Genomic DNA, 14,579 nt, shown 5'->3' on the forward strand with positions numbered 1-14,579 from the left:
TTGTTGTTTTTGCATTTTTTTAATCACAATCATCTCCTGAAGCGTCATTTAATCCTCTGCAGTTAGACTAAGTATGCGTGGGAGTTGAACCTCTGGATCTAAACGTGTCTGAAGAACAGACGATCAGATTTGTCTTTGTTCTCTTTTTCACTAAATGGGATAAAAAAGCTGTTCATCCGAAGCAATCTGCCTCCTTTTTTAATAAGGTTTTGTTTTTTTAGTCAGAGTTTAACCCCGACGTGTTTCTTTTTCTCTTCTCGTTGATGCTTTCAAGGCCAAAACAACATTTCACCCCAAAATAACAACTCTCTGGCCTCAAAGACATGAATCCTGACACAGATTTAAACAATACTTTATATTTTATAAACTAAGGCATGTTGTTATTCATCTGAATCTTCATCTGAAAAGTTAATTAAATCAGTCCCAGGGTTCTCACGGTCATTAAAAACCTGGAAAAGTCCTGGAATTTAAATACAATTGTTTATTTTCAGGCCTGGAAAAGTCCTTGAAAAAAATAATTTGGTTTAAAGTCATAGAAATTTCATTTAAAGTCATGGAAATTTGGTTTAAAGTAATATAAAAGTGGTTTAAAGTCATGGAAAAGTGGTTTAAAGTCCTGTAAAGTCATCATGAACTCTATTGGTCAACATGTGTCAGATACTTTGATGCACTAAAAGTACAATATTTCCTTCTAAGACGCAGTGAAGTTGAGTCATAACGTGTGTGTAGAACCTTTAAAGCACACGAGTCGATAAAGTACTCTCTCTCTTTCTCTCTCTCTCTCTCTCTCTCTCTCTCTCTATCTCTCTCTCTCTCTCTCTCACCCTCTCTCTGGTGTCTCTGGTGCACGCGCGTTATAACGGGAGGCTCGTGCCCGCGTGCAACAGGCCTCTGTTCCCCCATGACATTTCCGGGGAGGGAGTGTGTGTGTGTGTGGGGGGGGGGGGGTCTCTACAGTCTGGTCTGGGCGGGGTGGCGCACCCAGAGGTGTCTGCGCCATTTACAGCCAGCAGCTCCAGTCAGGAATGCCCGTCTCCCACGCGCACACATCGCACATGCATGCGCGCCCACGTTATTTTTAACCCTGCTGGGAGGGTCAGTCTCTTTTCGGGAATGCGCGTGGAGCGCGCGGCCCCCCTCCTCCTCCTCCTCCTCTCCCGTCCTCCCCCTCCACGCGCGCAGCACCGCGGAGACCTCCGTCCGCTCTGACCGGGACCCCCGCCGCCTCCATGGGATTATAATTGCTTTATTGGCGCGGAGAAGACTCAAGATAAACACTTTCGGGACGGGATCTATCATCCAGAAGCAAGTGAGTGCAGAGCTATCGCTTGTTGTAAATTACATTATTGATCTTTGGCCAAATAGTTTGCGGAATGGCGCGCGCTCCTCCAGGCTGCTGTTTGGAGAAGTTTCCTCCACCTGTTGCGCGCGCGGCGCCGCCGTGTGTTAAACAATGACGTCGTTCTCTGAGAAGCTTTTTTTTCGCTTTTCTAATTGTTGGTTTGACATGAAATGCCGCTGAACACGACGTCAGTGGGAGAACACGCGCATCTGCGAGGTTATCGGTGCGTTATCTTGGACGGAAAATGCGCACGCTGACGTCACTGCGCGCGCTCCAAAAGTTGCCTCTTGATGGCGGAGAAAAGTATGTGGATACTTTACTCCAGTGAAGAGTCAGTGCGTCAAGAAATACTGCAATATGTGTTAAATATACTTCACTTTAGATGTCAAAATGTACTAAAAAGTACCAACATGAGAGTATTAATACCAGAAGAATGTTGCACTGCTGGCATTTATTTTAAATTATTATTAATAATACTATTTACTATTGTTATAACTGATGCATTTACAGTTTTAGTGGATATTTTATGTGTTTTTATGTCAAATTTGACTCCAAATCTGACTTATTTCCCTCTCAAATGTTACACACACAATGGAAATACTCACGTAAAAGTACCTCAAATGTGTATTCAGTTACTTTACTTTGTCATACTTCATCTCTGATGTTAACTTTGTGTACTTTTCACAACTTTCTCCTTCTTTAAAGCACCCGAACATGCATATTCCTTCTTAATGGAATAACAGAGACATTCTCCCCCCTCTTGTTCCCCTTAAAAGGACAAGTGTGTGTGTGTGTGTGTGTGTGTGTGTGTGTGTGTGTGTGTGTCCATGTCTGCACGAGCCAGGACTTCTAAACACACTCCAGAAGCCGTTTACTATTGATTCACTATAACCAAAGCTCCGTGTCGCCGCAGTCTAAACACTATTGACCAGGACGGAGGAGCTGGAGGAGAAAACCAATAATCAATAATCAGGATGGATTATTATGCTGAACGAGATTTACGCTCAACGGACACGAGGAGTCTGATGAGGAGATGTTTTATGAAGCTGCAGACTTTGAGAGTCAATCAGTCCGGTACCCAGCCCCCCTTCCTCCTCCTCCTCTCCTTCCTTCTCTCCTTCCTCCCTTCTATCCTTCCTTATTGATCTCTGTCCACTTTGTACAGACGTCTCAGATTTACTCTCTCTCTCTCTCTCTCTCTCTTCTCTCTCTCTCTCTCTCTCTCTCTCTCTCTCTCTCTCTCTCTCTCTCTCTCTCTCTCTCTCTCTCTCCCCTTAGTCCAGTTGCTGCTACAGTTACACACATACAAACAAACACACACATGCACAAACTCTCTGTAGGTCACTCATCCCGCCCGTCTCTCGTTTCCTCTCCTCTCCACTCCTCTTGTTTCCTCTCCTCTCATCTTCATGACTCCTCTCCTCTCTCCTCCTCTCCTCGTTTCCTCTCCTCAGAGTGAACGTGTAAACACAGAGATCACTTACAGCGTTTCCGTGGACACACAACACTTTATTACAACCCTTTATTTATTAATGAAGAGTTTTAATTAGAAGAAATGTTGTTTTTTTGCTCGGGTTAAGATAAACATGATACAAATTAAAATACGTTTCTTTACTTGGTAGTTTTCAAACTCTGTCTTAAGCCTTTATAACTTCTAATAATGACAAATTTTAAAAAGTCACATTTCTCCTGAAAAAAAGGACATTTTTTTGACATATTTAATGATAAAAAAGACAGAAGGAACCAGGCGCACTGTCATTGCAGCACTGAAAGGGTTAATGAGGTCAATCAGCTCTTACTGGACGATGTGCTGCAGTCAAAGTATTAATAAAAACTTAAAGCTTTATTATTTGTCCTAATACCTCACAGCAGTAACAATGATGACATCACTTCTAACAGGATGACGTCACTTCTCTGCATTACTGACCTTCGCTTTACGGGATCCAGACCCGTTGAAACTAGAGCTGAATGGATGAGTTATGAGCCAGAATATTAATTGTCAAATGTTGATCATCAATTATAATCGTTGAAGTCATTTATCAAGGAAATAAAACACCACACGCAGCGTTTTAAGCCTCTTAAATGTGAGGATTTGACTGCTTTTTATTCCCTCCTGTGTGTTGCACACATGGTGCTGGACTCTATAGAACTATTTGTATGATATTTCATGTATTTATCTTCATGTTGACGGAGCCGCACTAATCTTTTAATCCGCTCACTTTGCATTGAATCTGATTGAAAGGTTGATAGATAATGAGAATAAGTGTTAGCCGCAGCTGTCATGCCAGTTTTCTAGTGATCACTAATGTTTTTATTTATTTTAGACATCTGCAGACGCAACATTTACTCTAATTACACTGATTTTTATTGTATTTTTAAGTTCATTCTGCGTTACGGCAGCAGCGTGACCTTCTGGTAGTAGAAGGTATGCAAGAGTCTCTCGCTCAAGGACGCCGGGAGAGGACACCTATTGACAGACACACACACACACACACACACACACACACACACACACACACTGGCTGTGGCAGGCGGTGAACTTCCTGTCACGGGCCGGTCTATAAGTGGGAGAGGCCCGGCTCCGAAATGGAGTCGCCGGCGTCTCACACCTCATTTGTGTTTCAGCTTCAATCGATACGATCAAAGTTCTCAGAGGGTTCGTGGTTTGCGCGTAAAGACGGGTTTGTGCGGTGGTTCCTGTGCAGGTCGTGTGTGTGTGTGTGTGTGTGTGTGTGTGATAAGGGGATCCCCAGTGGTGGGTGGAGCGTTGCGATAAGAGCCCTCTGCAGAGCGCTGATACTGAGCGGGGGGGGGAGGAGGGGGAGGGGGGAGACCTGGAGGGGCCCATCACTGAGGGCCTCTTCTCTGAATGCAGATCAGCAGCTCATTTACTCACAAGTACTGCACTAAAGTACACGTTTCAGGTACCTGGACTCTCCTTTGTGGTATTGTGACGTTCTGCTGCTTCGTCCTCCGCTATAATACTAAAATATTAGTTACTTTACACCACTCTTATCTTAGAAATGTGTGTATGAATGCAGATTGTCTACTTTTATCTCTTAATTGTAGTTTAATGTCGCCATTTTGAATCAAAATACTTCAGAGTTCGTGGTGTTCAGCGACCGCGTGACGCCAATTCCTTTTTTTTTTCCGGCACCTTGTTGCAGGACGGCGTCAACACAAGTTGTATTTTCCCGCCTCATTTCTTCACACACACACACACACAGTCACACACACTAGCAGTTCAAACGGAGTGAGCTGCGTCATTCAAAAGACGCCGGTTTCTCGATGTGTCCTCCTCCTCCTCGTCTTCCTCCTCCTCCTCCTCGATAAGAGAGCTGTGCTGCACTCAGATAGACGGCTATCTGAGCCGCTACCCCTTCAACCCGCCATTACAAAGAACACACACACACACACACACACACACTCTGCAGGGTGACAGTTGACGCGCACAAAATGGAGATTGTGAGCGCGGAGCTCAGGAGCTCATGGGGTCCAATTTTATTTTAAAAAGCTTGGATAGGCGTGTCCAAGATATACCTGCACCCACATCAGAGATCATAGATGTCTACACATTGTGTCTACACAACTCTGCTGGCATGAGGTCACTTTTTAACACCGAATTACAACCTGAGTCTCAGCGCAGAAGAAGCTGGATTCACACCATCTTCCCTCCAGTGGGGCAGCAAGTACTTATCATGTACTAGTATGTTCTTAATATTTCTTTAAAACAGTGAGAAAATGTGCATTACGATGCTTTTGAGGCCGAGATCATTTCTTCAAATGCAGTTTTTTTCAGTTAAAAATGAAGCAAATTCAATTTCTTAGCTGGAATCTCTCATGAATCAACTGAGATGTTGCAGCTTGGACTATTGATTTGTGTCTCATGTGGTTTGTCCGTCACAATCTAGCAAAAAAAAAAACACACTTTGACTCCAAAATCTGTGAATGCAAAACTCCTGTAAAAGTCTCATTTGACCTCCGGCTCTTCATCCTCATCGCACCTCTTCCTCTCGCTCTGTTTCAGACGACCTGCAGCGCCCCTCCCCCCTCCGACCACCGGACCACCTGAGGACGCCGCCCGCTCGCCCCGCCGGCCGCCATCGCCGGCCCGCCGCCGCCGTCGCCGCCGCCATGACGTCCACGGACTTCGACAACGCGGAGATCGCGCAGCAGTACGGCCGCATCAACACGCGCTTCGACCTCACCGACGACGACCTGGACAACGACAACTGCTCCGCCCGGCTGTTCGAGCGCTCGCGCATCAAGGCCCTCGCAGGTGAGAGAGTGTGTGTGTGTGTGTGTGTGTGTGTGTGTGTGTGTGTGTGTGTGCACGCGCAGGCTTAGCCCCGCCCCCGTGGCATTTCGCAGGGGGGGGAATTTTTAGAAAAAGGGGGCGGAAAGGTCGAGCTATAACGGGTGTGTGTTAAACTTTCGGCAGGTTTTGGAACGAGCTGGAGTGTGTGTCACGTGACCTTCACGTCGATTCACTTGCGCGCACAAAAAAAACGACAAAATCTCTCTCGGTGACCTTTTTGATTTCACTCCAACGCTCTCAGCTCCACCCCTGCAGGTGTTGTTGTGCTTGTGTGTTTGTGTGTACATGTTACTCGTGGTGTCACCCCCGCCCCCCTCCCTCCTCCTGCCCTCCGGCTGCTGAGAACCGCACCCTCTTGCAAGCAACTGCACATTCCCAGAATGCCCGGCGACTGACCGATCTGGACAGCTGATCTCTGGCATTTCAGGGCCGGTGAGCCGAGCGCCGCTCCACCTGTGGAGCCGGCTGCTGGTGGAGGTTTTTAAATAGCAGCGTTTCTCTGCAGAAACACGGAGTCCAGGGTCGAACCCGCGAATACTTCAACCCGAAGACACGAGAGAGGTCGGAGACTTTTCATACCCGGTGCGGCTGTGACGCTCGAGTTTTGATATTTAATCTTGTTTTCCTACAAGACCCCCTTTTTTTTAACCAGCTGGCACTGGTTTCACGTCACACTTCCAGTGGTTTTGCGTTCATTTTCTTGTTTATATCTCTGTCTCGGGGCAGATTTTCAGCCGCTGAGCTTTACAGTTTGATGATGTGTTTCTGGAAGGAGGGAGGCAGAAGTCCTGAGTCCACTCCACATGCAAAAGAAGCAACATCTCTGGTGATAATCTACATATTAAAAAGACCAAAACACCTCCAGCGAGTGAAACCTGAGAGAAAACAATGGAGCTGCATTGTTGTCCTTAAACACACACACACACACACATCAATGAGCCCGTTGAGTGGCGTGTTCCTTCATCACCACGAGCGCTGTGGTTTATTTTGAGTTGACCTCAAACACACCATCCTGTGCACACGGGAGGAGCGTTGCCTTCAGGGGCTTTTAGTGCCGTAAATCTCTTTTGGGTTTTCAGCAACAAACCGCCTGGGTTCAGGTTCAGGTTCAGGGAAAAGGAAAAGGTAAAGAGAAAGGTAAAGGTCATCGTCTGGGTCAACGTAAAACCCTTTTTTCTGGAGGAAAAGCCCAGAAGGCAAACGTCTCCCACTGGAAATAAAAAATGTTTTGTTTGTGTAACATTTGCTAAAACAAAACCCTGCAGCGCCGAGTTGTTTTAGGAAGCAATAAGCATGAAGGCAACACAATCTGATCGTTTGGGTGGTTTCCTGAGGTCATGAGAGGATGTTTCAGGTGTGTGAAGTTGCAAAAACAGCGACTGCTGTTTACTTTGTACATGAAATCACACATGCACGGTTTCCTGTGAGTCCCCTTGTGGTTTGGTTTCTATTAGATCATTTTTTTATGGAGCATTTACGTCGCTTCAGGCCCCGAAAACACTGATTGCACGTCAGTCGTGCCTCGTCGTCACTGGTCAGCTGACTGGCGTCATCCAATCAGCCTCCAGGATGGAGCCGAGCGAGCCGAGCGCGTGTGATATCGAGGTTAATCTCGCCGGATATTTTAAGATCTCGCGTGTTCGAGGACCTTTTCCCGGGTCGCGGTGACTCACGCTTTCTCAAAAACACCTGAGAGGCCATTGATTGACTGCTGTCAGACCACTAAAACAACCACACACACACACACACACACACACACACACACACACACACACACACACACACACACACTGCTGACTGCTTCATCATCGCCGCTCAGGTGCAGCTCTGTGGCCACAGACACACACTTATTACTGAGCATCAACCTCAGTCTAGACGGGTTCAGTCATTAGTGTCTTCATTCAATCGAACCTCACGGCAGTGCTGGTGACACACACACACACACACACACCTGGCACACACACACACACCTGGCAGAGATCTGCACCTTCTATTTTGTTTTTATTAAGAGATTTGCTGTTAACGGCCAATAACTCGACGTGTAAAAGTGTCTGACTGAAATTGGAGAAGCAGGTCCAGACTACAAGAGTATTCCTTTAAAAAAAGTGCCAGCCAGACAGTATAATTAAAGAGCTTTCAGCACATCTCTGTCCATGAAGACATCACACAGAGTATTGAGGTTTGATATCCAGCACAACATTTTTTTTGGGGAGGTTGGCATCAAATATTTAGTCGCGTTTATTGCGCGTTCGGCGCTTCTCTCGCTGTCTCTTTAAGCGATGGAGGCTTCTGTGTGGGTGCTGGTGATATTGTGTTAGAGTGCTGCCGCGCTGATGTCTCTGTAATGCAATCAGTGTTTCCTGTTAGAGAGGAAAAGAGACAGAGAGAGAAGAGGGGGATGAGAGGGATGAGAGGGATGAGAGAGCCTCTGCGTGACGATTTTTTGCATCTCGTGAAACTCTGAAACGTGCAGCCGGCTCGCCCTCAAAGCTCATGACGTCCTGCTACACAAACCTGAGAAAGACACGCTCCTTTTGCGAGTGTTTGGATTATTGTCACGGGAGTTACACTTCCCTGTTCCAGTGATGTCACGACTGAGTGGGAGAGCGCCGCGAGGAGGAGGAGGAGGAGGAGGAGGAAGAGGAGGAGGAGGAGGAGGAGGAGGAAGAGGAGGAGGAGGCACGTCCTGTGAGCACGTGGACATGTTGAAACATATTGTATGCATGGACGGGGCTGAAGAGAAACCACTCTGAAGTGAGTGGAGGCATGGCATCATCACGGCAGCAGTGAGGAGAGAGTGAGGAAGAAGGGAGAAGGAAGGAAGGAGGGAGGGAGGGAGGGAGGGGAAGGGAGGGAACACGAGAGAGAGAGAGAGATCTGGAAAGGAGGACAGAGTGCCAGGAGACGGAGAAGAGGAGAGACGTGCCAAGCTCCTCCGCCGGCTCCTGGCTGTGTTGTTGTCGTCTAGGAGGAAGAGGAGGAGGAGGAAGAGGTGGAGGAGAGGAGGTCAAGATGAGCAGCCCGTGTCTGCTGCGCGCGACCCCGATCAGCCAACCCCGGCTCCGAGAGGTCAAGATCAGCCTGAAGGCCGGCGGCAGGGAGCCGGCGGTCATCCGGAGCGCTGGCGGCGGCGGCGGCGGCGGAGGGACCAAGGAGGCGGCCGGCCGCCCCGCCGCCGAGAAGGAGGCCGCCGCCGCCGCCGCCGTTCGGGTCGGCGTGAGCGTCAGCCGGAGCCGGAGCACCCCGCCGGGCCACCACCACCGGACCCAGAAGACCGAGAGCAGGAAGGCGGCGAGGGGAAGCGGCGGCGGCGGCGGCGGCAGGAAGCAGCAAACGCCCGAGCGCCACCCGGAGAGGAACGGCAGCCTCCTGCACATCCCGGCGGCGCCCGGCGGGCTCTGCCCCTTCTCGTCGCCCTCCTCCTGCGCCCCCCGCCGTCAGCGGCCCTCTCACCCTCCACCTCCACCCGCCCTCCTCTCCTCCTCCTCCTCCTTCTCCGTCACCACCACCGCCGCCTCCTCCTCCTCCTCCTCAGCTAAAAGTATGAAGCGGGCGCGCTGGCTGAGTTACAGCACCTCCAACATCTGTTTCAACTCCATCCTGGATGGACGCTTCAGGCAGCTGCAAGGTACAAGGGGTCCTGACGGAGGAGCAGTGTGTGTCTGTGTGTCTGTGTGTGTGTGTGTTTGTGCGTCCGTGAGAGTTTGTCCACCCTCCGCCGCCTCACTGGCGAGACAAAGAGAGATAACACTTTTCCAATCATGCCCCTCCCTTCCCCAACTTTGTGTCTTTCTTTTCTTTTTGTTCGGGACGCGATCGCAGCGCCGCTCGAGCTGAGACGCCAGCGAGCGTTCGTTGTGAGAACTAAAAGAGAGAGAAGAAGAAGAAAAAAGGTCCCAGCGAGTAGAGTCTGAGCTTCCATAAAGAGGTGTCCCTTTTGTTGACTGTGTAGTATAGAGGAGTCATTTATTTATTTCCAGGAAGCCGTGGCTCTGCCCCAATTGTTCACTGACTTGCCTTTGAATAATTCATAGGCAAACTCCTAAAAAGGTTGCGATGTTTTCCCTTCCACAAGGTAGCGTTGTGCACTCGCGTGCTTCTTTTCCTTAAAGTAACAAACATATTCATCATCCTCGCTTGTCGCCTCTACTTACTTTGGCCCTTACCCTTCAGAAACTGCTCCAAAGAACAAAGCAGAAAGTGTGTTTTCATCCTAACCTCCTTTTTTCTTTCCTGTTTTTTTTTTTTTTTTTACCTGAATGAAGTGCGCTGAAAGAGAATCAATTTCTCTGGCGGTTTAACTTCTTTTTCCCCGAGTACGTTATTAAGGTTTTAAGTGAGAGGTTCGCCGTCACTGTGGATCTTCGTTAGCTTGCACTATGCTATCCAACTCCCCCGATGACAGGAGTGCATTAGCGAGAGGAGGAAAATGGAGGAGACGGTGCAGGAACAGAGGGAAACATGCTTTTTTTTTCCTTCCTCCCATCTCTTTTCTCTTCTCCTGCCTCTGCTAGATTATAAGTACAGACGCTTTCTGAAGACTGCAGAGTCAACGGATACGTGGAAGCGGTAAACGTCTGAAGCTCTCCCAAATTAGAGTGCTTGTTCGGAGCCAAGCGTATTGATCCGCCCATCGCATGTCATGGAATTTTATTTACTTTTTCTTTCACCCCGTTATCGGGGAGATCCGGTCGACTCACTGCAGCAGAATGAAGTTAGACAGAACAACAATAACAGAGGAAAAAAAAAAACAACACGACGGGGAAAACAAGTCGGCGCTTTGCGTCTATTGATTTGTAGCGTTCATCCATTTCTTATGTCTTTCTTGGAGTTTGACACACTGGTTTGTGTTGAGGGTTTCTGCTGTGTTTACAGTCGTTGACCTTTAACCTTCCCCTTTCAGTAGAAGCAGCAGCTAATGAGGGGCTAGCAGCAGCGCTAGCTTGAAATGGTCGCATCTTTTCACAAGAACTCTTGTGAAAAGATGCGACCATTTTTAGATTGTTGGATCAAAATTGATGCAGCAGAAGCTGTTTTCATTCCACGCATTCTCCCTCTTTCTTCGATAACTTTGACGACTACATTACCCACAATTCAACTATATCGTTGATCGTTTAGTTGGAGATCTGGGTGTGTTACGCTAGTAGCGGCTAATGTAGCCTTGAATGGCGCTGGCTCCAGAGGCCTGGTCCACTCACTTCTTCCTAACAGCACTTTTTTTTCTTCTTTGTTCAAACTTGTAGTCTTCGCCCCCGACTGACTCGAGTGACATCATTCGAGGCAGTTTGTCAGATTAGGGTTCATACATGTTTCTTTCCTTCATGTTTGCAAAAAGTGCTCTCCAGCACGCGTAAACAGGCTCAACGGAGCTCAACTTTAATCCGCACCGGTCAAAACGCTGGTATGTTTGGCTCAACATCAGGAAACCTTGACGGCCTCTAACGTGCATGGATCCGATGTTTATCCGCTGCAGAACGCGAGTGCGTTTTAGCGAAAGCTCGTGCAATTCATCCCGAGGAAGCGTGTAAACAAAGCCGACAGAGGAGCTGTTTCATTTAAGCTCCGGCTCGTTAATACAGACGTGGTGTCGTGGCTGCAGGACAGGTGGCTCTGACAGACAGCGCCGTGACTCAGGTAGCGTTTAACAGAAGGTGCTGCTGCACCCACGGGGGCCCATCCGGTACGAGCTGATTGTGGGAAAAGACGGATCGGGCGGTATACAGGGAAAATCCATCAGCATGAATAAGTCATTGGGGCTTTTTACTGGAGTCGGAGTGAAGGAGGGATTACACGGTAAAAGCATGTGAAACAGGGGAATGTTTAGGAAAGCTGGCATTGATATGCAGAGAGAAGAAGCTGGAAAAGCAGCACAACAGCGTCCGGGAAGTTGGAAGTTGTGTATGACTGCTGCACTTACTCCAAAATGTTTAATTCATGTGAAAAAAAAGGCTGCATGACAATCGTAGCTTCTGTTGCCGCAACACAAAGTACAACCGAACATCAAACATCGAGTCAAGTTAGCGGTCAGCCCTTCGTATGAAATATTCCCGCTACTTTCCTATTTATGAACCGCACCTAAATATGCAACGTGTACAAAAAACAACCACAACTGAGGTGAAAACCGTACAAGTTAAAAAAAAAAAACATTTCAGCTTTCATTTAAATTAAAGATTACCGTAAAAGTCGGGTTACGAGCCGCTCCTACCTCTAGTGGGTATCCCCGCTGCAGCAAGCTAGCGCTCCCGCTAGCTGCTCCTGCTAGCGGCTCCCGCTAGCTGCCACTGCCCTCGTCCCTGCAGTAGCTAGCTAGCGCTGCTGCTAACTCCTCGCTAGCTTGCTGCTGCTACTGTCCGCGTCCCCGCTGCCCGAGTCGGGCGTCAAGTCGAGGCTGGTCCCGCTACCTTCGGTGGATGTGGGGAAACTAGTGGGGAGCTAGCAGAAGAGTTAGCAGCAGCGCTAGCTGGCTGCAGCGGGGAGCTAGCTTGGGACACCCACCGAAGGTAGTAGCGGCTTGTGACCCGACTTTCACGGTAAATAATTAGAAATTCCTTTAATATTCCCGCAGTGGGGACATTTGCAGGATTACAGCAGCAAACGGTGAACAAGTCATTTTGAGCTTTAACTCAAACTTATTTTTTCAGACTTACCGCTGAAGGCTTTGTTCAGCAGCGAGTGAACACACGGAGCCGTTGTCACATTGGAGCTTGTTGAACTCCTCGTGTGGAGCCGGCTCGGCGGGACGCATCCCCCCCTCTGCTGGCCCAGGCCTCCTGAAAGGCCACGAGCATCGATGTGCACTCAAGGTCTCCATGTGAGACGATACCGGAGAACCATGTGTTTCTTTTTTTGTTGAAGGATGCACTTTAATTGCCCTCCACTGTCTTGCACTGCAAACCATTATGCACACACTGAGCTGTGTCTTGTTGGTTTAATTTTATTTTTTTGCGTCCTTGCCGACAGATTACGGCGCTTTGTGCTGAATCTACTCCGACACTCCAGTTGCAGCTTTTGATTTATTTGCATGTTTGTAATTGCCATTACTTTTTCATGGCGTGGCAACCCGTGACGCTGCAGCGCTGCGTGCCGTTGTTCTGCTGAGGGGAGCAGAACCGGCATGATTTATTTACCGTACTCTGCTGCAGCGTGTGTTTTACATACAATAACTGCTGGTTTCTCTTTCTCTGTGATGAGAACAAAGCTGGAGCTTTTTTTTTAGATATTGTAGGTAATATATCTTGTTCTATTTTCCTAGTTGTCTCTGCAGATTACACCTGAAAACCTGCGACTACCTCCCTTGCTGATCCATCTCGCCCTCCATCCTTCGTCACCTTTGCTCCAGTCTCTCCTCCTTCCTTCCTCCTCCGCCTCCTTCTGTAACCTTTAACTCCTTCTCTCTCCTTCCTTCATCTCCGTCTCTCTCTTCTGTTCCTCCCCTTCAGCCTGTTCGTTGCTTGTTCTCCACCGGCCTCGGGGGCCTGAATCATTTATTACACGAGTCATTAAGGATGCAATCCTTTGCACTCCGTAGTTTTGGGTTGAGGAGTAAAGAGGGCGAGCGGCAGCAGGAGGGAAGTCACGTGTCGCGAGATGCGACGGCGGAGGGGAAAATGTCTCATCGCCAGCGGTTGACCTGATAAACGTTGAGGAGCAGTGAGAGTGTGTGTGTGTGTGTGTGTGTGTGTGTGTGTGTGTGTGTGTGTGTGTGTGTGTGTGTGTGTGTGTGTGTGTACACAGTGAGTGTGTGTGTGTGTCGGGCTGGAGCTGCCATCCCGGAGTCGGCCTCGTCCTTCCCTCGTCCTTGCTCCAGATTATTCTAGACTACTCAACGACGAGCTTCAATCAAAAAAACTACTCGTGATTGTTGTCGTGAATAAATGTCAGAAAGTTGTTGAAAGTGTTGAGTTTCTAGAGCCAAAGGTCACAGCGACGTCCTGTTGTTCTGATCAATATCTTTAAGCAGAGGAGCAGTGAATCTCTGCATAAGAAATTACATGAAATAGCCAATATATTATGTTTTCTGATGAATTTTATGTCCATTTCGGATCTTAATATCCAAAATAGTAAAAAAAACTTACTGTTAAAGTGATGAGGTGTGTGAGACGTGGTGATTTAATATTGATTATCATTAATAAGTGTAATATTGTCATTTATTGACATTGAGTCATGTTTATATGATCGTGATACGTTCAAAACTCTGATGCTAATTTGAAATAAAACTGCAAGTTATCTTTTGATGCTGGTTCGATAAACTAAGAAATAAAATAAAGTTTTCATTTCACACATTACTTGTTTTAACAGTTTAACGATACATTCATTTATAATCATTATAGCTTAATAGTTCAACGATATTGCCAGCCCTTAAATCACCTTTACATGATCGATATGGCAATGAGAATTGTTTAATATGTTGCACAGAAATATGTTTAAAAGATCACGTGCAGATGATGTTTTTGTCTCTGCGTCTCATTTCTAGAGCGATGGATCAATAACCAAACTCATCACAGACGCGTCGCTGTGTGTGTGTGTGTGTGTGTGTGTTTGTGTGTGTGCGTCTGGAGGCCAACGGGGAACCAGAAATTGCATTTTAGAAATGCCAATAATACGTTTAAGGTTAATTTAGAAACAGTGCTGCTGCAAAAATAGTTTGTTCACAGGCGAGTTGATTTAATTATAGAGCGTCCCACACGTCCACTGCTTCGTCCTCGGTGCTTCGCTTGGTAACAAGAGACGGTTTCCACCATTTTGCATTTTGCACGCTTCTACTAAACCCAGACACCGTCACCAGCGCACGCCCACCTCCCTCCACCACGTCAGGCGTGTCCGCAAACTAAACAAACACCGCATAGTACATCGGGTCACGCCGACGTACGGTGTCATCGACACACACACAAAAAAAAGGGGGGGGGTTTTATTTTTCGC

At 47.8% G+C, this 14,579-nt stretch overlaps 1 protein-coding gene across 2 annotated transcripts in view; it reads left to right on the forward strand.

Moving 5' to 3' along the window:
• Nucleotides 1-1,211: 1,211 nt before the first annotated feature.
• Nucleotides 1,212-14,579, forward strand: part of sptb (spectrin, beta, erythrocytic) — a 47,804-nt gene continuing 34,436 nt past the window's right edge. The window contains exons 1-2 of one of the 2 annotated variants that reach the window (XM_068580370.1): nt 1,212-1,309; nt 5,370-5,621. In XM_068580370.1, the coding sequence (XP_068436471.1) occupies nt 5,477-5,621 (145 nt within the window). In that variant the 5' untranslated portion in view covers nt 1,212-1,309; nt 5,370-5,476. Of the gene's footprint in view, nt 1,310-5,369; nt 5,622-8,543; nt 9,289-14,579 lie in introns of those variants that run through there. The other variant, XM_068580369.1, reaches the window with a different exon arrangement.

Source organism: Clinocottus analis, unplaced genomic scaffold (genome assembly GCF_023055335.1).
Source record: "Clinocottus analis isolate CAN_PGR_092001 unplaced genomic scaffold, fCliAna1.0.p SCAF_17, whole genome shotgun sequence".
Taxonomy (NCBI): domain Eukaryota; kingdom Metazoa; phylum Chordata; class Actinopteri; order Perciformes; family Cottidae; genus Clinocottus; species Clinocottus analis.